The sequence below is a fragment of the Taeniopygia guttata genome, chromosome Z (genome assembly GCF_048771995.1).
Source record: "Taeniopygia guttata chromosome Z, bTaeGut7.mat, whole genome shotgun sequence".
In the NCBI taxonomy this organism is placed as follows: Eukaryota; Metazoa; Chordata; class Aves; order Passeriformes; family Estrildidae; genus Taeniopygia; species Taeniopygia guttata.
The window spans coordinates 73,668,249-73,694,022 of record NC_133063.1 but is presented as its reverse complement, the minus strand read 5'-3'; the positions used below and the strand labels follow the sequence as shown (position 1 = coordinate 73,694,022).

At 37.2% G+C, this 25,774-nt stretch overlaps 1 protein-coding gene across 12 annotated transcripts in view; it reads right to left on the bottom strand.

The window, feature by feature from the left end:
- CCDC171 (coiled-coil domain containing 171) overlaps positions 1 to 25,774 on the bottom strand; it is a 163,502-nt gene that overhangs the window by 33,360 nt on the left and 104,368 nt on the right. For all 12 annotated transcript variants that reach the window (XR_012053021.1, XM_072922340.1, XM_072922341.1 and 9 more), the window contains one exon: positions 14,247 to 14,378. Coding sequence is in view for 11 of the 12 variants with exons in the window: in XM_072922340.1 (XP_072778441.1) it covers positions 14,247 to 14,378 (132 nt within the window). In the remaining variant the exon portion in view is untranslated. The remainder of the gene's footprint in view (positions 1 to 14,246; positions 14,379 to 25,774) is intronic.

Here is a 25,774-nt window from a genome sequence, read left to right as displayed (position 1 = left end):
AGCTCTATTTAATATTTTTATAGACGACATGGATGAGTGCATCGAGTCCTTCATTAGTAAATTTGCAGACAACACTGAGCTGGGAGCTTGTGTTGATCTATTGGAAGGAAGGAGGGCTCTGCAGAGAGACTTAGATCAGTTGGATGGATGGGCAGAGTCCAACAGCATGAAGTTTAATCAGTCTAAGTGCAAAGTTCTACATGTTGGCCACAAAAATCCCCTACAACATTACAAGCTGGGGACAGTGTGGCTGGACAGTGTTCAGGCAGAAAGGGACCTGGGGGTGCTGGTCGACAGCTGGTTGAATATGAGCCAGCAATGTGCCTTGGTGGCCAAGAAGGCCAAGGGCATCCTGGCCTGCATTAGGAATTGTGTGACCAGCAGGAGCAGGGAAGTCATTCTTCCCCTGAACTCGGCACTGGTGAGGCCTCACCTTGAGTGCTGTGTCCAGTTCTGGGCCCTCAGTTTAGGAAGGACGTTAAAATCCTTGAGCACGTCCAGAGGAGGGCAATAAGGCTGGTGAGGGGCTTGGAAGACAAGCCCTATGGGGAACACTTGAAGGAACTGGGGTTGTTTAGCCTGGAGAAGAGGAGGCTTAGAGATGACCTTATTGCTCTCTACAACTTCCTGAAGGGAAACTGCAGACAGGTGGGGGTTGGTCTCTTCCATCGGGCACTAACTGACAGAACAAGAGGACACAGTCTCAGGCTACATGCGGGAAGGTATAGGTTGGATATTAGGAATAATATAGTACTGGAATTGTCTTCCCAGAGATGTGGTAGAATCACCATCTCTGGATGTGTTTAAAAAAAGACTGGACATGTCACTTGGTCCTATAGTCTAGTTGAGGTGTTAGGGCATCTAGTTAGGTGTTAGGACTTGATGATCTTAAAGGTCTCTTCCAACTTCATTATCCTGTGAAATGTGAGGTAAACATGAGATCTGAAAAACTCTTCTGCTCTTTGAAATGCTGTCCACAAACTGTGAAACGTAAGTAACTAATTCAACTACTTGCCAACCTAGTAGTTTACTGAAAATTAGACTATTATTTTTTCATTGGTTTTAAATAGTGCTCCCTTAACTAAGACAAATTTCAATTGTTTTTAAAAAAGAAATATGCTTATGAAAAAAATACTGACGTAGTTTTTAACTGCTGTAGAAAAAGCCTGTCACCAACTCCAAGAGAAAAAAATCTGAGCTCAGTATAGACATTTTCTTAAATATTTCAGCTAGAGCTATGAAGTGGTATAGATTATTCCCTTCCGGCCACAAGAAGCAGCTTTTTAATTGTATATGAAAACCTTTTCAAACTGAATTAAATATGTTACATATGGATAGAAGGGGGAAATGTGTCCACTTTTTGTTTTGCACACAAAAAGCTGAGCATAGTCTATGATCTAGTTGCTGTTTTCTAGGAGAGATGAACGTCTCTTTTGGCAGATTTAGTCAATATGACAACTGTGATGTGTGGCTCCCACATTAATACTCACTACTTAGTTCTAATCCTCGTACCAGATTTTAGGTGAATGCCCAAGTCTAAAGAGCCTAGGTGCTAGAAAACTGTGCAAAGTTTTGTGAAACACCTGCTTAATTTCTTCTGTTTTTCTTAAGAATGCTCATGGTAGCACTGCATTTTAATTCAATGTAAGTATTTAATCCTACATAAAGCCATATTTTGCACGGAAATTCTGAAGTATACCTGTTTGGTTGGATCGGAAATTTTTTCCTTCCAAATAATTGCACAAATTCATGATGGCAGTACAGGAATAAGCAGTAATCAATTTCTCTAGAGAACATAATTATCAAGAAAAGGTGAATTGCATTTCTCAAATTCATTGACACACCCTTAATCTAATGTTAAAATATAGGATGCCACATATAGGATGGACAGGTGTCCTCCCTTCATTATGCCTAAACTCAGATGTTAATGAAATCACTAATTTGCTTCATACATTCTTAAATGACATTAAAAAAACCCCACCAATATGCAAATGGTTCGATTTTCAATCAGACTTGCTTTCAAGACCTAATTTATGCTATGAAAATGTTTAATTAGAAATTTCAGTGACAACAGCTTTTGCTCCAAAACATGATGAAGAAATTTAAAGAACACAGTATAACTAATACTAAATTTCATGAAGAGCACAAACATTAGCATCCCTCTTTCCAAAGCAAATGTCTGACAGAAGTGGCATCATCACTGAGCTTGAGAGTTTGCTATCCTTAAAGGTTAGTGTTATAAAAATAAAATATTTTTTTACAAAGTTTGCTTTTAACCACCATAATCTAAGGAAGATCAAATAAAATTATCCCTTTCATCTCTGAATATTTAGTTCTACAACAATGGATTTACAGCTGAAGTAAACTCTTCTAGGGAAAAAGTGATTGTGTTTGTCTTTTTGGCAGGTTGAAAGAGCTGGATGATACATCTGGTCCAGGTAGCTGGACAGGCAAGCTACCAGTTGAGATGTAATCTGAGGGTGGGAACCTGAGAACTTGCCAAATTTAGGATAACAAGGAGTATGAATATGGATGACAGCAGCCAGGTGAGTGGACACTGACAGACACATCAGGAGCTGGGAATTGCCTACCTTTTGGATAACAAAGGAGATGAAGACTAGTGACACCATCTAGGTGGATGGACACAGAGAGTGGGGACAGAAGCTGAAGACTCAGGAGGAACAGCAAGACTTCATGCAGGGAGACTGAGGATGTAGAAGATCTGGGGTTCCTTTGCTGGCAGTCCTGCTCAGAGGCACCAGCTTGAGCTGTTTCTGTGTTACTGCACTGTGAATAAATGGCTTTATGGAGTGAGACATCTGAGACATCTGCCATGGGAAACCTGGGACCTGTAAGGAAACTGATCTGACTGCATGTGAGGATGGGCTCTGTGAGGAATCAAGCAGGGCACCCATCAGCTCATTGGAGTCACCCACTGACACCCACTCCACTGGGCTTCACTCCCAACAATGAAAATCTCTGGCATTGGGAATGTCACTGCCAGAGAGTCTCATGAATGGCAAGACTGGGAAGTTTCCTTAACATAAGAGAAGAAGACACTAACTTTTCTGATTGCAAAACTCTTTTTGTTCTCACTCAGACCAACAATATGTTGCTACCAGATGAGCCTTCTAGATAATATTTTGGAAGACATGACTTTCTGCTTTGTCATCAGCAAATGCACCAAGTGCCTTTTCAGTAAGTGGGAACTTATGATAAGATTGCAGAATATGATTCAGATTATTAGGTTGGGAGCCTGGCAAGGAAGGCCTTTTCCCTGGTTCTTGCCAACATTCAACAACTAGAACCAATTCCTTAGAAGTATAAGAGATAAAGTGACTTTCTGAATTATGTTTATAAAACTGGATGTTTATAGCAACCTTTAAAGGAGAAAACTAAGGCGGACAGGCACTGCTGAGATAAGTTTGCCTAGAAAGCATAAAGTATTCTTCACTAATAGAGTCAGCAGTAAAACATCCCATATCATGGGTGTTGTAATGAGATTGAGAAAACCCCTTCTAATCTTTCTATTGAATTTGGTAATGACTGCAGGCATTGCTGTATCATGGACTTGGGTAATGACCTTACTGATAGATCATCAAAAGCAGCTGCTTCTTATCTGTGAATCCTAACTGAAAGGCCTAAATAACTTAGGCCATCCTAACTTAAAAATACCCAAAAAAGTGGCATTTTCAAACTACTTCTGATTAATTAATTACTATTTCTTTTATCCATTTTTCAGAGTTGGACCATTACTTGCAGTTAGGTAATTTATGAGTAATTGTGTCTATGAATGTTGGTAACAGAAAAATCATTTCTATAGCTTACAAACTCTAAAAACTACAGATGATTTTTACTATTTTCAGAAGGTCTGTCAATTAAAATGGTGAAGGCTGGGAACACTTCTGGATACATTTTAACACTGTTTCTTATACTCTCTTTATTTTGTCTTTTTCCCTGTCCAATCTGTTTTTAAGCAGGGACAACCAGTTTACTGCTATTCTATGTGCCCTCTAGGCATAAAATGTTTATTTAACCCCACAGTCTATTTCCCAAAGGAGTAAAATTTGCAGCAAGTCACATAAGGAATAAGACAGAAAAAACTGAGCATCTAGGACAGTGACCTTTTCCAAGGTCCAGGCAAACATCACTTTTTGACATGTAGGGGAATGTCTGTTCAAAACCCAGTCCTGTGGTCTTTACAAGCATGTGTAAAAACTTGAGAATGTAAACTTTTAATTTTTCGCTTGCACAATATTAACCAAAAACCAAAAATATCTGAGATTGGAAAACTGGATGCAGGGAAAGTCTGGCACTATACACTGTGGCAATGGCAGGAGGCTTTGCTCTCTGGTCTCTCACTTTAGAATTTGTCAATTACGATGAAGAGAAAGAGGGGGATCCACCAGTTGGTGCTGGTAGTGGAAAAGGGGGATCCACCAGTTGGTGCTGGTAGTGGAAAAGAACAATCTGCCACTTAACAGAGAGATATCAGAACTTAAATACAGTCTTCAAGCATCATAAGTTCACCCGCACAACTGGAAGGGATTACTCTTCCCTTCTGATCTTTAGTTTAGAACTGCTCTTTTACCAAAAAAGATCCTGACATTGAAGCAATCCAGAGGAATCTTAAGATCTATCAAAATTCCAGGAGGATAAACAAATTTTTGTCATTCCATGGATATTATCTTCTTAAAAGCCACAGAAGACCCAATCTTTTGTATGTAAACTTGCCAACATGCAGTCTGCATATCCTTATTATTCAGGTTTAAACAACAGTTCCACATTCCAAAGTTCTAATTATTTCCATTTATTAGAGCACTTTCCAGCTGTCTCTATTCTCTCCTCACCCCCTAATTTCTTAACATCTTTTTGCATTTAACTGGGAGAGATCAAAAATGAGAGAAGAGACCATAATGAAGGGAGAGTTCTAAAATCATATCATGAAATTGGAGACTGCAATGGACAAGTATTGAGTGCCCTACTTAAAGCATATTAGTCCTGGGACACCTATAGCAAAGATATTATGAATCCAAAGAATTTGTGCTTTTCACAGTCCAAAATAATGCTGGAACTTGTGATCCTAGAATACTACCAACACATGGCACTAGAAAAGCAATCAATTCAGTAAATGAAAAATCAAGACAAGAGCTTCAAAATAGCTTGCTATAATTCCTGCAAAATGACAATGTCAAAAATAAAATGTACAGGTAATAACGTATGTGGATTTTTAGGCCAGAATTTATACAACACTTTCTTCCAAAAAAAAAAAAACAAAACACCACCAAAATTCTCAACAAAACCCCCCACCAAAATTAATTAGTGACCAATTGTTAGAATCTGGTAAAACAAAACAGTTTAACTTTTAATCCTTTCAAAATTATCCTCTGCGAATTTTACCTAGTTGTATAGCATAAGGGATGCTACCCCAGTCTACTTCTTCAATACATGATAAGTGTGGAAATAAGAGAACAGCCTGTTTTTTATGCCTAGTTTTATATTCTGAAAGGTTTACTGTATTTTTCTTAATCCTTAAATTGCATATTCAATCCTATATTTTTGTCTAACTACTGTCACTTATATTGTCATGCAGAAGGGCAAATCAAGGTCAGTTTATATAAGCAGCATCAATCTGAAAAATCTTCTTCAGTCTTTATTTCAAGGCATTATGCAAAGAAAGCTTGACATTAACAGAGCCTTAACTGACAGCAAATGAAATCAATCAGCAAATCACTAAGCCATAATAAACTCACTCAAGTTGTAGATAACCCTTACTCTTCCAAGTCTTTAACTACAAGGTCCACCAAAATGCAATATCTGGGCAGAAATGTCTCCCATGATTCCATTACAAAATTCTTGTAGTAATATAGTGTAGTATTTAATATTTCTTTCTTACTCTGTAAGCAATGGGTAAGAAAAAATATAACAAGGAGACAAGTTTTATAATAATGGACTACTAAGCAGTTAAGAAAAAAAAAAAAAAAGACTAAAGAAAAGTCTCAGCATGTCAGCAAGAAGATTTTTTTTTTTAAATACAAGAATAGAAAATAGTCTGATTCTGTTTCTGCTACTTAAACATTTGTGTAATATAGTCTATTGTCTTATTAAGTTCTCTTGCTTAGGCTCACTTAGTCAGCATTTTTTCCATTTTTGAAAATAAAAGACACAGTACAAAAAAAGTAAGACTCCAGACAATTCCAATCATTCATGGATTTCACTTCATGAATTTAATTTGTAACCCACATGATTACCAACAATTAAACATCTATGCTTCTTAATGGACTTGTCTGCAATAGTACACAGTACACACTCTCTAAAAAATAGTCACAAATTTACACTGTTGCAATCTGTGAAAACTACTACTTTTCTGAAGATGCTGTGCATAGATAAACCCATACAGTTCTGAAAGAGGATTTTTGAAGTAAAAATATCTTCCTATCAAGGTGTTGTGAGAACTATATTTGATATCGTCTGTGATTACATAATGTTTTATTTTTCAATTACAGCTATTAGCAGTCTGCTCTTACAGACTGAGGAACATTGAGATCACCATGACTCTAGAGTAATTTTTCTCATGAAAGGATAGTGCGTAGCAAACAGGAAAGATACATCCTGTTACAACATGCAACAACCTAGTAACCAGGTGAAAAAAAAAATCCCAGGATTACAAGCAGAAGCAAAACTAAACAAAAAAACCTAGTTAATTAAGATCATATTTTACATAATTCTTAAAGAGTTTTCTTGCATATTAGCACAGATAATTCCTAAGACATTACCCACATGCAACAGATATAAATAAATGAAAATGTCTAAGTGGACAGATAGTTACATGATTGCATGATAGAGCCAAAAAAGTAAACTTTCCACTGAGAAAGGGTACTGAAATGATTATATACTAACTTTGGCATTCAGATAATCAAAATAACGATCTTAGCTGCAAAGTTTTTACAAAACTGATAGTGCTTACAAAAGAGACTGGACAAGAATTAGTAGTGTCACATGCACAAAGAGAGTTTTCAGTAATTAACTGATTAATTCAGTAATTAATTTGATTAATTGGTGATTACAGACACCTACTTTGATATTTATGGTCCATAAAGCCAAGACTTAGCATGGTTGGAGTGCAAGAGTGTTCCATTTAACTACAACACCCTCTGAGAAGGCTCTTCATATAATCTGTCCTAATTTCATAGGATGAAGAAAGGCAACTGAAGAAATAAAGAAGTGCAAGGTTGGCATAAAAACTGAGGGAAAGAGGCTAATGATAAGGAGCAAAGAAATAAGGGAAGGAGAGATGGCCTGTATGGGAGAGGGAAAAAAAACTGCTGACAGAAGTGCTGTGAAGAGGAAAGGAAATTGAGCAGTTAAGTGGCAGAAAGGAGAAACAGTGTAAAATTCAAATTATAGAGGGCAAATTTCCAACATCACTGGTATTTAGAAGATGTCTCATTTATTAACAATTTAAACATTATTTTTCTAATATAAAATTAAATATAAAATATTAATATTATGTTTTAAAGTAATTATTGTAGCCATATTGCAGAATTATGGCTTCTAAATATTTAGCAGCATGACACAACATATCTGGAGACATGACTCCAGATACCAGCTGAACTCCTTCAAGAATATTAAATTAGAGTTCTCCACTATACCTCTCTTCAATCTGGTTATTCAGACTTTATTTAGCTGTCAATCATTGCTTAACTTTATACACCAAGTTTGTATTTGATAAATTGAAGTTTCCAAAAGGTCAGGTTTGCAAGAGGTGTTGCCTCCCTCCAACACTTTTGAAACATTTACTTATTTATGAGTATTTCAATTCAAAATGCAAGTGTAGAGTAGCAGTAGAGTAATAAATAATCACTTTTCTCTTTAAATGGTACATTTTAGACAAGCTTGTCATCAGTCCAGAAGCACCACATTTTGACACTAGTTATGAAAGTAGTCCTTTTGGAGAGCAGACGAAGAAATTAGTCCTTTTGGAGGTGGGAGGACAGCCCAGCTGCTGTTGATAGTAACTGCTTATTTCCTAAACAATAAAGATCCAGTTTTACCTGACAAGAAACAACAATCTGATACCAAAGAAGGGAGCAATCTGGCCTTTATAATCAATTGATAGTTCCTACTGTGGTGAAACAGTGTAAAAATAAAAGTAATAAATGTAAGTAAAAATAAAACACTACAAGAGTAAGCAGGATGCATCTTTAAGACTCTAAATACCATTTCCTCTTTCCAAAGTATTAAGAGAATTTTTGTTTTAAAAGCCAACTTAATAAAAGGAAAAAAAAAACAACTTTAAAGCAGAAGTACAAGATTTAAAATACCAGTAATACTGGTCTTAAGCAGCTGCTCTACGATTAACTTATCTCATTACGTCCTCTTACCAGAACTGATTTATGTCTGAAAGACAAGCCCTACACACAGGATAAGATCTGATGACAGAATCATAATGTTACCTTTGAAATTACTTGCTTCCTCAATTTGGTAAGAACTTTTTTATTGACGAGTGAACACAGAAATGAAAAAGTGTTTATTATTTTGAGGAAAATTATCAGCAGAATTATGCATATCTTTCACCATCTAATCTATCAAGCATAAATCTAAAATTAATAAACAAGTGAAAATAAATACAAATTAGGAAGCTCCTAAAGCTACATTTGTTTGTCCAATTAATTAGAAAAAGTGGACCTACAGCACAATTAGATAATGCATGACTAAATCATACATAAATGCATAAATGGTAAGAACCTACTTCTTCCTAAATTAATGATTATATGTTAACACTGAAGATATGTCATTACTTGACTAACATATTACTACTAAAACTTTAAGCCTTCTTTTTTTTTAACTGTACTTTTAATTTTAAATTACTTCAAAACACATAAGAACAGCAAAGAAGTACATAAAAATCCCATGTGGACTTCCTAAACCTGCACAAACAGATGGGGCAGGTGGAAGGGAGAGGCAAAGAGACAGGAGGGACAGAGAGACTGATTCAGAGCAAGATAGAGTGGGAAAGAGGCACAGGAAGCAGAAGAGAGAGGAAGACCCAGGCAGAGTAGCTCACAGAGACTGACTGAAGGAAAGCTCAAGAATCCCTTGCGCAGCGAGAGCAGGCATGCAGGGAGAGGGAAAGCAAGAGCACCAGAGAGTGGGTGCACATGGTCAGTGTGCACACAGCACCAAGTGCACAGCCAGGAGGGCGTGCATGCAGTGAGCAGTGGGCAGAGAGGACATGTGGACAGGCAGCAGAGAAACAAAAACAGGCAGGCAGAGACAGGCAAGACAAAGTGAAAACTTAACCATGTCAAACCCACCTGGAGGAGAGAAAAATAGAATTGTTATTGCTGGAAAAGACCTCCATCAACCCTTGACCACACCACCACACCAATAAACCATAGCATCAAGTGCCACATCCAGCTGTTCTCTGAACACCTCCAAGGATGGTGACTCACCATATTCCTGGTAAGTCCATTCTAATGCCTTATCACCTTTCTGATGTCCAACATGAAACTCCATAGACAGAGTTGGAGCCTATATCCTTTTGTCCTGTTGCTAGTTGCCTGGGAGAAGAGACTGACTAAAATCTGACTACAACCTCCTTTCAGGTAGCTGTGGAGAGCAATGAGGTGTCGGAGGTTAGGATTTTTTGATTTTTTTAAATTTCTCTCACTAATTTTTCTCCCATTTGTTGCCTAGGGATGGTAATGACAATAGTTAAGAGACAAAGGATGTGGCTGGAAGGAGGAGGAGAGGGAAGGTTTTGCTGCTGCCTCTTGGCTGAAGGGCTTTCTTTTGTGAAGTGCAGAGATAGCACGAGATTTTGGCTGGGGTTGAGGGGATGGGCCCATGCTTTGCTCCAGCTCTCTCCCTCCTGGGATCTGAGCAGTGTGGTTTTCATGCTGGACTGTTGGGGCCAGAGGATTCACTGCAGACCTGTTGTCTTTCACTACATCTCCTTATCATGGGTGCAAGAGCAGCTGTTGAACTGGGACCTCTCCAACACGCAGCCTCACTGGGAAGGGGACCGTGACACCCAATCCTTTCCTGGAGAGAGACTCTCCTGGCGGCTTGTGGCAGCTGCCTGCAGCAACCTGCCTGCCACTGCCCAGCCCTGCTGTTTTCTGCCGCTGCTTTGGGCTTTTTGCTACACTTTAACCGGACACCCCATGTTCGCCGGGAGTCCCACAGCTCCTGCCATGGCTCTGGAGTCTTTACTTTGGAGTCTTTGGTGGCCACCCTGGGTGGGCCACCAGCCGCCTCTGCTGTTCCAGCCAGCTGTTCCGAGCGTCCTGCTGCTGTCCACTTTGCCATCCGGAGGGGTGCTGGGCTGACTGCCACGGGGGTTTGTGAAGGAAGCGCCGTTCCGCCCGCCTGCCCGCCATTACGCACTGAGGGACGCGCGCCGCAGCGCCCCCTGCAGCCACGGGGAGTCACCGCACCCGCCCTGCCCGCCGGGAGCCGGCAGCGCCCCTGCTGGCCGTGCCTGGAACTGCACCCACGGGCGGTGCCTGTGGCCACAGGAGCGCCGGGACCGGGTCTGGGCTCTGCTGCGGTCAGCAGCTGCTGCTGGCACTCGCTTGTCTTATTATACACGTACATATATAGTAATAAAGAACTGACACGCCTTTTCCTGTATCTTTGCCTGAAAACCCCGCAATTTCAAAGTTGTAATAATTTGGACAGAAGGGGGTTACTTTTTCCATTCCAAGGGAGATTCCTGCCTTCCTTGGCAGACACCTGTCCTTTCAACCAGGACAGGTGTCACCTGAGCTTCCTTTTCCCCAAGCTAAACAACACTGGCTCTTTCAGCCATTCCTCACAGGACTTATGCTTCAGACCCTTCCCCAGTTCTGTTGCCTTTCTCTGGACATAATCCAGCCCCTCAATGCCTGTCCTCTAGTGAGTGAGGGAGGGGCCCAGAACTGGACAGAACACTTGAGGTGTGGCCTCCACCAGTGCTGAACACAGGGGGACAGTCTCTGACCTGGTCCTGCTAGTCACAGTATCGCTGACCCAAGATGCTATTTGCCTTCATGGCCAGATGGGCAAAGCTGGCTTGTGTGAAGCCACTGTCAACCAGCACTCCCAGATCCTTTTACATTTTCTTTTCTGTGTTCAACTAGTATCTGGAGTCATGTCTTCAGATAGGTTGGATCATACTGACAAATATTTAGAAGTCATTTTAGCACAAATCAACTGTACTTCCTTTAAAACATAACATTAACATATGTGTTTGAAGTACCTAAATTTGGTTCAAGAAATTTCTTTCATACCAGTTTCTAGCCTTCTGTGTCTACCTCTCCAAACATAAGAAACGTAAACTGATAATGCACCAGTACTTAATTATTTATACATAAACATTTTAATCTAATTGTATTTATTTGGGGGCTTTATGAATTGTCTTTAGGTAAAAATGCTTGGCATTAGTATCAATTACATATTTGATGTAAAAGTACTTGAGACAATTCAGTATTAGTTTTCTGAATGCTCACTTTTACTGTGAGAGAAAAAAAGAAGAGTGATAAGATTATTATGTAACTTTATCCTTGTTCTAAAGATGTAACACTGTTGAACTTTGTATTTTATAAAGAGCTCATAACCTTTACTGGTTAATTTAAATAGTCATCTGCCAAACAAGACTACTAGAATTGGCAATACCATGTCATTTTAGTTGCCTGTTGAACCCTATATTGTATATTCACAGGAGGCTTCACATATGGTTCCACTTTTTGTCTCCAGTAGGAACATTAGGGAATGGACAGAACAGCACACCTTAAATGCTGTGTTCACTGTGTTCCAGGTACTTGAAAACAATACTATAATTTTCCACTTTCAAACTTAAAAAACAAATAGCACAATTTTGTGACATAACATTCTTCACAGCAATTAAGTATCAGGTGAGACTTTTTCAAAGCTATAGCAATCATATTTTAATCTTAGAGATATTACACCTTTTTCATTTTTTATCCAACTGAAGTGACATTTTCAAACTACTATAGTACTTCTCTTGCAGCCCTCAAGAATTTAACAAATGCCTACAGATATACAGAATGGTGTCTCCAAATATTTCATTTCATTGAGGTCAAAACTAGAGGGTACCATCCTTTAAAACATGCATGCCACTTCCATATGATGAACTGATACACTCAGACCAATGGATATAAAATTAATTACTGATCTCAGCCACCTACTACAAACTGGATGCATGAATAATAGAAATAGGACAATGTCATCTTAGTACTCAACAGTTCTGATAGCCAGTGCTTCATCCCTATCGCACTGTCTAATTTAATATCTTAATTTTTCATGCAAGTTTTAAAATTATACCATCAAATACCAATAAATTTAAACTTGAGAAAAAACTCCTGATGTCTAAGACTTGTAGATAATAAGGCCTTTAACTGAATTGTAGTTATCATAGACTAACTATAGCAGTTCTAGAGAACATGCAGGCAAACCATTCCACTGGTTTTAAAGAGAAGTTTCCATAAACTGATTACTCACAGTTTACCTCATTCAAAACTACAGGATTGCTCTTAAGGTAGTTTTACATGGAATTAACATCAATTAGCTGACTCCCAGCTATAAAAAGGAAAATTCCATAAGAAAATATCTATAATGTGCTTAGAAAGTTATCAAAAAAGCACTATGTAATTAGAGGTAGGGAGAGAAGATGAAGAAAGAGAAGCAAAAGGGAAAAGGAGAAAAAAAAGGCAGAAAAGAACCTCACAGTGATACAAACTGAACAATTGGAGCTGTTTGTGTATGCACAGAGTAACCAAGTGTAACTGAAGCTGTCAGGTAAACAAAAAGTGGGTTTATATCACTGTACTACCAGTGCAGCACATGCATTACTATGGGTTAGCTATAGCATGAGTAAGTACTCTGTTCAAATGTGAAATGTAACGTTTTATACTCCTGTTTCTGTTTTTAGAAATAATGACAGAACAGACTATCTTGGAAATGCTTCTTCAATCATTGGAAGCTCAGAAATGTATGGAAGTTGGGATGAAATAAAAAAACAAAAACAGGTAGCATCAAACAGGCTTCTGAATTGGAAAAGTGGTATTTAAAAGCTGGTGATTTCTATGACAGCTTCTTAGAATAAAGTTGCACCTGTGGAACTTTTTTTGCAGCCCAATCTCTGCCAGAGATGTACAGCTGTGCTTTCTAAGGTGCACAGGAATCTCACTGTGTTGCGTATTGCTCCTTTATTATGGAAACATGATATGCACAATTTAAATATTTTTCATAGTGAAAAACATGCATGCAAAAGGGCAACAGTGAGAAATTTCCAGTTTAGCATCTGCCTTTCTTGAATGTTTGGTTTTGTGACACTGTTCCTGCAATTATATACTGCATCTAGAACTGAAAATCTACAATAAATTTTAAAAGGTTACTACAGAAAAGTATACACATTGTGCAATATTTGCATTTCCTAATATTCTTGCACTTTACTTGACTGCCTTTACTCTCTCTGATTCAGATAGAAGAGCACAATGAAAGAAATAAGTCCTCACTCTGCCTTTTGTTATCTCACTGTGAAAACAAAATATTCTGCCTTTAACAATAATGTAATCTGTGCAGCTATAAAGACTAAGGCATAGTTTGTATAGAAGACACAAAAGACTTAGAAACAATAAGGAGGCATTGCACAGAATCCATTTTCACACCTGAAGACGTGTACATTGTCAGTTAATTTCTCTTCTCTTCCCCAGTTTCCTCCCAATAAAATTAGTATTTTGAAACACATAAGTATTTAAACCTACATAAACAACACAGCTCCTGTACTAAAGAATTCCAAACAGCAGATTCTTCTAAATTACGAGTGATAAAGATCACTGTTAATTCTAAAACTGAAATATGAAAAAATATTATACTGACCAAGTAGCAGCATAGAAAGCTTGGGATTTTTTTTCCCTGCTTATAATTTCTACTTGTCTTGCTTAAATTTCATAGAGGAAAGGGGAGTGGGATAGAGTGATATTAATTTTCAAATACAGAATTTGTGTTTTTCCATGGTCATATTCCTTTCAGTTATTTAATATTATATCTGCAAAATTAAAAGTTCATGTCATCTCTGAAATACCACATCCAATAGTATATATGAAATTATTTCTCTTTCAACTGTTGACTACATTTGTTTTGATGCATTTTCTTCTCCACACATTCAGAGTAGTCTAGCTTCTTGTTCTCAGTTGCAAAAAATGAAAACAAGAAACAGGATTATTTTAGACTCTAACCTGAAATGCTGCAGCCTCTGGCCTGCCCTTCAGCCTTTCCTCTGAAAAGGTCTCCAGGTGCAGTTTGGGTAGCTCCAGGGTGAAGTCATTCGTGGCTGCTGCAGTACACAGCAGCAAAGCCTGATCTCTGACCTAAAGGGAAAAAAACAGCATCAATGGTAATTCCCCTTCAGACACATTAACTGGGATGAACTGGGTCCCCTTGAGCCCACTGAGTGGACTTGCATTGATCGCTGGACCTGAAATCCATGAATAAATTTAGGACTAATTGATTTTTCGTTGCAAATAAATCTCTAATTCAGAGTGCTGGGAGAGAATGTTAAGAAGAAAAAGCATCTTCCCCTGGTCTGAAATGAGAAGAAAAGACACTAAGGGCTCTGTAGCCCAGCTGGTGTATACATTTCACAGATCTGTCGCCGATAAAAACCTCGTAAGAAACGAAACAGTAATTTTACTTCTAACTGAAAAAAACAGGAGCTGTGAAATTAAAAAGTTCATGTGATCACATCAATGAGAAGCTGGCATGTGAGATCTGCCTACTCTGTTATCAGTCCTCCAGAACAAGGCTCATTAAGAAACAACTCAGTCAAAAGTCAGAATAAAATGAATAATCCACAAATAAAGCGCAGCAAACTAACCTGTAGCTTTCCAATTACTAAGGGGGTAAGAGGGAGGAAGAGAGACATGCTGGTTTTTGCAGGGCGGGAGGCGCTCGGTGCGTGGGCCGCTCGGCGCAGCGCGGGCAGCGGGCCGGCGCCGCGGGGCCCCCGCGCCCTTGGTGCGCAGCGCCACCTGCCGGCCGCGCGCGGCAGCGCCGCCCGCGCTTTGTCCTCGGGCGCGGCGCGGCGGCGAGGCCGGAGCGCTCCAGGAGCGCGGCGCTGCCCTGCCTATCGCGACATGTCGTGCGCCCGTCTGACAGCGCGGACAGGCCGTCCCTCGCATTTAACGCGAACTTTCCACCGGCACACACACGCCATATGATGCCGCACATTCATTTTTCATTCTGTTTAATACAAAATTTACAATGTCCACCTCCAGAAGATCCTAGTCGTCAGATGATGTTCTTATACAGACAGACAGACACACATGCAAATATATGTTAGTACAAACAAACAGATTAAATCCATTCGTTTGGCATACACTGCATCTGTTGAGGAGCAATAGTACGTACTGCAAAAATAATTTACTAAAACATATACTGGGTATATTCTAAATACACACAAATCAATAGATAAACATTTACTAAGTACTATTTAATAAATGCCAGGGTTTTTGAGAGGCTGCCTTGCCTGCAAGAATGCACTGAACATGAATTAAAACATAAATCTATTCATTATAAATCCCAGATTACTTTTCTGTAACCACTTACAAAATTAGATCCTTGTAAAATGTTGATTATGTGTGAACAGATTTCAAATAATAGCAGAGCCTTTGAAATCTGCTCTGATTGAAAGAAGCATGTGCAAATCTACTGATACAAAGAAGAAGAGATTTTATTTTATTCGTTTCTCTGTTCTATGGGAATAGGGAGCCCTGCATTTCCCAAGTTGACCTAAAGAATTCCTGTCAATACCTGTGGCCTGCCAAACATATGCACTATGATGCAATTTTTATAACAGGAAAGGTCCTCTACACATTTTTTTGCACACATAGTGCACTAGGTTCAGGATATACAGTCCTATGGAACAAACATACTCTCTAGAGTGTTCTGTCAGCATGTGTAATTCTGGTCAGATGTTAACCTTGCTGAATATAACAAAATACATTGCTTTAAATACACACACATGCACAAACGCACATACACACGCACACACTTAATTTACATTTTTATAGCTTATATACACAGCAACTTTTCAGTGTCTTTGCTGCCAGTATGCACACAGATAAAAGAAAACATTAATGTGGATTAAGGTACTAAGAATTTATCAACATCAAACCACCAGTGTTTTGCCTTCTACCCTTCTGAACCGTAGTCAATAGATCTAAATATTTTACTGCACCCTGGCCAATTCATTGTTTGATGTTTAAAAACTCAAACAGAATCAAAGAAAATTTATTAAATTTCAGCCCCCAAATGAGATACTATTAGCTTTGAAAGTCAAGTTTAACTGCGATATTGATGATTCTCTTTTTTCTGTGACAAAATTCACAAGGGAAATCCCTATGTCAAAGTACAAAAGCAGATTGCTAATACTAGGGGGAAAAAAACAATGTATAAGCAATGTAGGTATAATATATACACAATACAGACAGTAGAAGTCCTTTTAACCCTATTAGTTTCAAACTCTCTATTTCAGTATTGAGGTCTGACACTCACTGAACAATAAAATATAAACCCCATTTTTTAAATGGCTGCATTGTGGTATACAAATGTAATTAATATCACTACATCAGAAAGTATGTATTAGCTTCTTAAACATTATGATTTTTGATATGAGGATTCACAATTAAAAAAACAAAACAAATACTTTTTTGTCTTTGTAAATACTTGGACTGTAGAGACTACATCTCATTATCAGTATGCATACTGAGGAACTGAAAATTAATATGGACTTTTTCTTTTGAAAAATACTCATGAGGGTTCAGGGAAAATTGTAAGAACAAAAGACTGGGTGTATGCTGTACAAATATCATTACATTGTTTCACTAGAAGTGAAAAGATTCCAAGCTGCCTACCTATTGAAGGACTGGAAAGCTATATTGGCCATGCTGGCATGGACTCATGTAGGAGAGACCAGATCTGTACGAAATCTTAGGAAAAAATTAATTTAATAATTTCTGTCTGTTGGCTTTTTGAGATCCAGATACAAAACAACAAGAGTTGGGAAACTGTATTTCCTCATTCTCCAATGCAGTAAAAACCTCACAATTTTACATTACAGAACCATGAGGCAAAGATAAAATGGGTAATTTCATTTCTTTTTTTAAAGAGGGTATTTTGGAAGCTCAACAGGCAAAAGAACCATCCTATGCAGCTAAGGTTTAAATTGCAATTTTCAGAGCTTTTTTTATATTTAATGACATTTTTTTTTTCTTACAAATGAAATCTAAAACAAGATTATTTTGTCTTAAAGGTCTTCTGAGGCTAGAGAGCTTTATGTTAAAATCTAAAACACCTAATCAGCTAATCAGACTTATTGCAATGATTAAAAATGTCTAAATCTAGTTTCACTTCCCTATATTCTAAAATTAATATGGAGGAAAATAATATAAATTTTTATTTATCCATTGTTAGTGAAGCTTTTGTCCCTTTCTGATTTTGGTAAACATAATTTTAGCTGAGACTGTGAAGTGTTTCAAGAGTGAATTTATATGGAGTATAGTTAAGTGTCGTGACAGAATGCTTCTAAATATGATCATTACATTTTTCAGTTTAGACATATATAAATACTATATAAAAACAGGCAAAATCACAAATCCACACTCTACTACAATACTCATAGCATTTTAAAATAAAGGAGAAGAGTGATTTATGACAGTGTTTAACTTTTCAATTAATTAGGAGAGCAACAAAGAGGACAACACTATAGCCACTCAATTTAAAATCAATGAAGTACTCATTAATTCAGATCAAAGCTGAAACTGAATAATAAACTGAAGTTACGTTATTGACCAAAGCAAGGTGTAGAATTTGATGGACTAATTCTACATGTCCAAAAATGAATTTTAAAATTTTCTGCTGCTCAGGTAGTTGATAGTTTTGTCTGCACTCCACTCTGGTGCTTACTTTGGTTTTTCTATATACAGTTTGATGTGGTATATCCAGTTATGCCAGTAGAGACATGATACTAAATGCTAGGAAGTTGTAAATGGTATCAGAATGTGGTCAGCCCTTCCTATTTTTTTTCCGACTTGCTATCTGAGTGGTACAACAAACGTGAGATTTTAGTTTTTGTTTTGTTCCTAATTCAGTGCTTTCTTATGGTGAAAATAAAATCAAATTATATCTGGATATAAACTCAAAATATAAGCTATATATGAGAACATTTTATAAGTTCAAAGTTCACCAACTCTACATTAAAAATACTTTTTTCGGGGCTTATTTTTCTTTAATTTCTAGTACTTTTTAAATAACATATCATCTGCAATTTAAAGAGCAGAACAAGATTTGCAGTGATTTGGTGATAAGCAAATGGAAAAGAGTTATGTAATCCGTTTGTCTGAGATCACAATATTGCTGATATAACAGAAGCTGCAAATACAGAAATCATTCTAAAAGAGTACAAGCAACATGGTTTCTACCATGCTGCTATGTGTTCTGCATGTGACATGCAACTGACAAAAATTAGTTTAGAACTTTTTAAAGTAGAAAAAAGCAGTTTGAATGCAAATCTTAGTCTTAACCAGTCTTGCAAGTATGTGGCTGATTTAGCTGCATAATGTCCATACCTCCAGGGCAGCATGTAGAGTGGGGGCCATATTACATATGTTTAAAACACACACACCTACTAGACACAGTCCTTTGCCATGGGAAGCATTTTAACAGAAATAACTTACATAGTAATTGCTTTGAATGGGCAAGTCTTTTTATAGTGTTACACAAATGATCATGAAACTAAGAAGAATAATACTTTTTACATTGCTGGATAGAATTAAACCTTCATGAACACTTCCTATTTTTTTCATATTTAGTATGAATTGCTAAAGTTTTCTTACTCTATATTAAAAATGCAAATGAATACACAGGAAGGAAGTTGCACCAACAATAATACTGAATAGTCTTGATAACAGTAGTTCTTCAAGTAAGTTGCTGATACAGATTATTTTCCTCATGATACATTCACATACTTTGGGCTATCTAGAAAATAGTGATCAATCTAAGTGTTATCCATTTAAGGGAATACAGGCACCAAATTATTTGCAGCAGGATTTGGCACAAGTAATATCCAAAGAAGTACCTCCCACAGCACTCTTAAACTGATATCTTAACCACCGTATCTTAAACTGAAGGCACTTTAAATCAAGTACCTAAAAACTGGAAAATTATAGACACAATTAGAGAGACCATGAGGTGGGGAATGGTATTTGGAACCAAATTAGTCAACTGAACTGCAAAAACATCCATCAAAACTTTCTTTTTTTCCCCCAAGAGGGATAAAAACCAAACTATACCAAAGCACAATGTTTTTTGCTTAGACAAGAGTTTCTTATATGACAGAAAGGGAAACAGTTGAATGGATACTTGTTACATGGCCATTAGTTAGGTTTGAGTCATCATTAAAAGCCATCAGATCATTGCACATTCATTAATCAAAAGAAGAAATACATCCTCAAAATCAAGGTCTGACTTCTGTTGATAGTGGAGGTTTAAATAGCATTTTGGCATACCTTAGTGTAGGTAGCCATACATTATCGCAATCAGTTATACCACATATTTACCTCAACAGAGTAACTACTGAAAATTTCTGTATTAGCATAGTGATTCAGTGACTACCCTTTCTGATTACTGCCATACAAATTTGTATTTAATTACAAAACAAGCAATTTCACAGATGGTCTCCAAGAGAGCACTGAATAACAGTGTTTGTGTAAAGGAGATATATCTCTTAAAACTGATGTTTTGGGTGCATTTGGCTTTTTTTTTCTTCTTTTTCTTTTTTCTTTTTTTTTTTTCTTCCTTCAAGACTAATCAAGATTATAGAAATTAATTTTCAGAGCAGACTACCATCCCAGACTTACCTACAAGATTAATTCAAGCTTTCTCATATTACTCCATACACACACTACATGGTCTGTTGAATATGAATTTGATCCAGAGTTGGGTTTTTGCAAATGTTGACCACAGCACCTAAGCTTCTCTATAGCTGCAACATATGCACTATAATACATACCCCATGAAAAGATTTCAGTGACCTTGGGCTGAAAATGAACCTATGTCTGGAGAGAATATCAGTTAATGCAGTCAATAATTCCACAATTCTCCAAACAACAATTTATCCTCACTGAAGGTAAACTATATACAGTATTCAAAAATACAAAACCCCACCTCAACCAACCAAAACAAACAACTAAACAATCCCCCAAAATAAAACCAAAAAAACACCCCAAAACCGACAAAGAAAACCAAAAGATAAAGACAAATGCGTCCTGAAATTAGTTACTTAGATATGTCCAAACTGAAAACAGTTAAGTACATGGATATGACATTCAGCAATGTCTTATCTTTACTTTGTGAAGGTTTTTAAATCCCTCTTGAGCTGGAGTACCATTTTTAGCTTGGCTAGGTCAGAATGACACTGAACAATATGAGTGATGACACACTAGACAGCTATATGGACAGAGTTGTCATCAGCAAGCCAGCTGTGCTAACACCTGTATGTCCTGCACAACTGATCTTTAGGAACACGGATCAAGAAAGTCAGATTGCTAGGAGGGGGAAACAAAAGTCATTCATCAAACACTGAAATAAAGAAGCACTCATCTGAGATGGAAAAGGAGAAAAAAATTAATATTTTTACTGCATTTTTTTTCTTACCACAGAGAAATAATAATTGGTTGCCTACTGAAAACTTCTTATAGAAGTTAGTTAGAATTTTAACAATCTAACTGGGTTTTCTTTGTGATTTTTTTGCATGTACACATACTTGCTGTTTCAATAGGCTTATGATAGGGCCTGTTGAGAACAATCCAGGACCACAGTGATGGACAGACTTTGAGCACACACACGCAAGCAGGCTTCACACTTAATATTAATGTTTATAGAAAAACAGAAAAAACATCTTGGGAGTTTCATTAGGTTAGGCCAAAAAAAATTAAGTTAGGATCTCTAAAATGAGGGCTTTAAAATAATTATTAAGATAACTGAATAATATGATGGACTATAGATTCCAGTTAACCAACAGAAATGTGTCAGGTCATATCTACTGGAGTCTGACTGAGATAGCTAACTTAAGTCTCATAACTGTTTTCTTCTTCCAGGACCTGTTCAATTTGTGGTCTCATTGCTGCAACTAACAATTATTGCCACTTATACTGAGTGTTTTTTCCAATGTAGTCGCTTGTATATGGACTTAGACCTATTGTAAACTAATTCCTTGCAGGCCATAAAACTGTCATCATAAGGAAATGCATTTGATTGCTATGGGTCACATCAGAAATAACAATCTACTGCTACAGTCTTACTAATCTCAAGTATTCAATGGCCCCACCCCAACTCCAACTGTATTATAAGACTCTATTATATGTGCTGCATTATAAAACCCAAAACCATTAAATTAGATAAAGAAAGATAGTTCTGTCTTTTTTTTTTTTTTTTTTAATATATTATGGGATGGATGATACAGTGTTTGTATCTTTTTTCAACTGATAAGAGTCATGGGACCCAGATCTCATAAACAGATTAGGGGCATTTCAGAGGAGACAACAGGGGTGGCAGTGAGACAATAAAACACAACAGTGGATGGCTTTCAAGGCATGAGTGCTGACAGGTCTACATGGAAGTTGTTCTGCTAGCTAGCATATGAACCTTTCAATCAGCAGAAATGAAGTGCACTACAGAAGTGGATGAAGACTAATTCTTCTGACCAAGTGCCATAAGGAAAGGAGTACACTGGATAGCTGCTTTGATCCCTGGCGTGTCCCAGAGTGTCAGAATAAGTAGGTTGCTAACTGGTATTGGGAAAAACAGTGAGCATGTTGTATTTTATTAACCTGCTAAAACAGGCAAATCCTAAGTATCCAGGACAGTCTGAAAACTATGATAGACTAAGCTTGTCAAGATTTTGATACTTAAGAGTACAAGGAGAAACAAACAATTTTCTGTAACTTTGAAGGCTAGCTCACTGGAATGATTTCTCATGGTGGTGTATAACACCGCCTAAATGTAGAGAACAGGGATTTAGGAAGGCTGAAAAGGAGGCAGCTATAGCAGTATACCAGGTGCAGCCTCAGTGAGGACAAATGAGGGCAGGACAAAGTTGGTTGCAGACACTTCTGGTGTCAGACCCACCACAGGTCATAGCTAAGCCCCACAGCCCACTGGAAGCCCCTCTGCGAAAATTAATGTAAGAATGAGAAAAACCCACCACACAGGGAGAGAAGGAGGAAACAAAAAACTGAACATCTAAGTCAGAGAAGAAGTGAGGCAGAAATGCTTAAGGCACTGGATTAGGTATTTCCTCATAGCACAGAGAGAGGACTATTCTGGGGCATATCCACATGATATTCCATGAAGAATCCCATTCCAGAGCAGGTCCAGGAAATCCTTCAGGATAGTTCCCAAAGGAATTAAAGTCCATGGAGAGTCTATACTGAAGCAGATATTCTTGAAAAATGGCAGCCCACATGGAAAGCCCACAGTGATGCAGGGAAACAGCATGAGGATGTAGGAGCAGAAAAGAGTTGGTGTTGGTGTGCACTGACTGCAAACTGCTGTGCCTCACAGCATGAGCAGAGCAGTCACAAGTGAAGCTGAGACTATAAGGCAGGGTAATGCTAATTTCTAAATTGTTTCTATCTCTCCAAATCTACTTCAAAAAAGAAATTAAAATAGTTTCCCAAAGTAAGCTGGCTTATCTGTGATAATAAATATTATGCAATGTCTCTACCTAGATCTCAACACATGAGCTTTCTCATCCTGTTTTGTTCCCCTGTCCTCTTGACTGAGAGAGCATCTCGGTGGGCCTCTGGCTGCTGGCCAAGGCTAACCCAAAAAAAGCATTCAAACTGAGAAGCAATACAAGGGGAAGACCAAAGACTTTAGCAGAGATAGTGTAAAATCCCTCTGATGGGATTACAGGATCACAGAATATTCTGAGCTGGAAAGAACCCACAAAGATCATGAAGTCCACTCTTAAATAACTGGCCCATACAGGAATTGAACCCACAACCTTGGCATTATTATCATAACTAATAGATGATTAACTACACATGTTAAAGAATCTTGTCATAGAAATGAATAGATTTAATGTCTCTTACACCATTTTTACAACCAGAATATTAAGAAATAAAGAAGAAATTAGTAATGGAATACAGTTTACCAGTAATGAATTACAGTTTACAGTTTACAGCAAGCATAAACAAGGGATTATTTTATAACAAAAATAACTTCAACTTTTTGAGGGGAAAGTGTTTCAAGAAACAACTTATTTTTCATACATAAAAAAAGGACTGCCCATGGGTTTTAAAGTAAGATATGTTCTTAAATTATTTTTCTTTTTATTAGAAGACATTTTAAGAAAACCCTTTTTGTTTGAACTTCAAATAGATGGAATTTCCTTTCATCACACTTTCAGTAAAATTTTATTTATTTCTGTTTTTATTTTGCTATTACCTTTTGGTCATCTTCAGTATTTTGAGAATAAAACTGAACCAAACCATAATCCTTTTGAGGTCTCTGCATGTCCTTGTCGATATTCTGTTTTGATTTTTTATATTTGTTAAAACATTCACATCACATTTAGGTATTTGTCCATAATATTTAGATGGTATAGGATGAAGAAAGATCTCTTATTTTATCAGGAACTTTTGTAGAAATAATTCAGCTCCAGGAGTAGGATAAAGATAGCTAATGTGACATGACCCCGGGTAAGACAAAAAATAACCTTCTAAAGAACTTCTTGTAATTTATGAAGGACATGAAACTAGTTAATAAAAATATTTTCTCTCTTAGTATATCCAGTGCTCACGTTCTTCAACAGTTATGCTTCATAAATATTCATGAAGGTTAAAAAGGTAGCTCCACAATGATCTTGAAAGAATCATTCTGGGCACAAGCATGCCCAAGCACTTTCTGGCAAAGTCAAATGTTTGATTCTAGATGTTCCATCCATCCAGTCACAGTGAAGAGCAGAAAGCAGTGTAAATGATCCCTGGTCTAGTGGTATATTAGAAGCATGCCCAGAGATTGTTTCACTCAGCTCTTTCTCTTACTTTTGTTTGCTGAATGTTACACCCTGGTATATCCAAAGGCAGATGATCTAGTATCTACACTTCTAACTTCTGGAATTCTTTCAGGGATAGAATACGGAGAGGAATGAGGCTACTTTAATGGATCAGAGTATACTGTCTTATCCTGAGTCTAGCTAAGATTACTAAGGATGTCTGGAAAATCCCTCTGAGATCTGTAGGTAAAAATTTAGCATTATGAATTAATAATACAGATCCTGAAGTGATATAGTGGAATTTTGTGGATATTTGCTCATGAATACATCAACACAGAAATATCAAAACCTTCAATTTCAAACTCCTGTAAGTAAAGCTGAGGTTAGTAGCAGTACTTGTCCAACTTCAGTTGATTCTGAACTTTACCCATTTTCTTTTGATTTCTTTCTTAAAACAAAAGTAAATCCCAGAATTTCTAGTGGAGAAAGAAGGGCTTATGGTTCCTTTACTAGTACCTAATCCATTTCTTCATGTTCTCATTTTTTACTGTGTGAGAAACCCTTTAAGAACAACAGTGTAAACTTCATAGTTTACACATACGCCATGTTCATTAATGCTAGGTAATTAGTTACCATTATGATGTAGGGTTTACATTTCAGACACATCCCAAACAAAATCAATAATCTCCCTTTGTTCTTCTAGGAGAAACAGTATGTCAAATTTTGAATGATTTGCAATTAATTTTTTTTAGTTCCTGCTGAAAGGAGCATCCTGACATTTCTAATTCTTATGTTTTGCTCATTCCTTAGGTTGACAAACCAGAAAGGATAAATTAATTGCTACTCACTAACGTGCTATGTGGGCCAACTATGTACATCAAGAATTAAGAAGCAATATGGCAACTAAAATTTTCAGAAAAAATATGGCTATTTCTCAAGCAATTCACTGCATCAGGTTAATCTGTACCAAGAATGTGGCCTTCTCTATAGCCTTTCCCCAAACAGTTCAATCCTTCAATACTTCAATTCAATGCACATAATGGCATTGCTTTCAAAACCAAAATGTAACCTCGCAATTCCAGACAATAAATTCTGAATGCCACAGACATGTATGTCTTACTGCAAAACACAACATTTTCTGCATGACATGAGATGTTAAGCTTAAAACAAGCCAGTATGAAAAAGGTGGGGGCAGAAAAGCAAGACAGTCTGTACTAACACAGTTTGCTGCAGCTGAAACACACAGTTTTAGGTTCTGTCACTTTCTTGAACATTAAAGGAAAGAAAGACTTAAAAAAATATCTGAAAATTAAATTAGTTTTGGTGAACACAGAAACTAAAATGAAGAATAGATTCCCATGTTGCTGTGAATTCAAGATGTGATAAGGGAAATTAACACTCCAAGGTAATAAAAACACTTATTTTGCTTTGTATTGCTCTAGACTAAAAACAGTTATAATACAATAAACAATTAGAGTTACAGTTAAAACCAGTCCTTTTGCCTAAATAATTAATATACAAGCTTGTTGGACTTTCAAATAATGCTATACCAGGGCAAAACTGTGCAAGTAAAAGAGAATACTTAATGTTATTCCTCAGTTTAAAAATTGTCTTAAAAATATCATGAAAGTTTCTGACTACAGGTTGCATCTTACTGTCTTTTCCTTATGTTTTATCATGTATCAAAGACTAAAGTAGCATGCACAA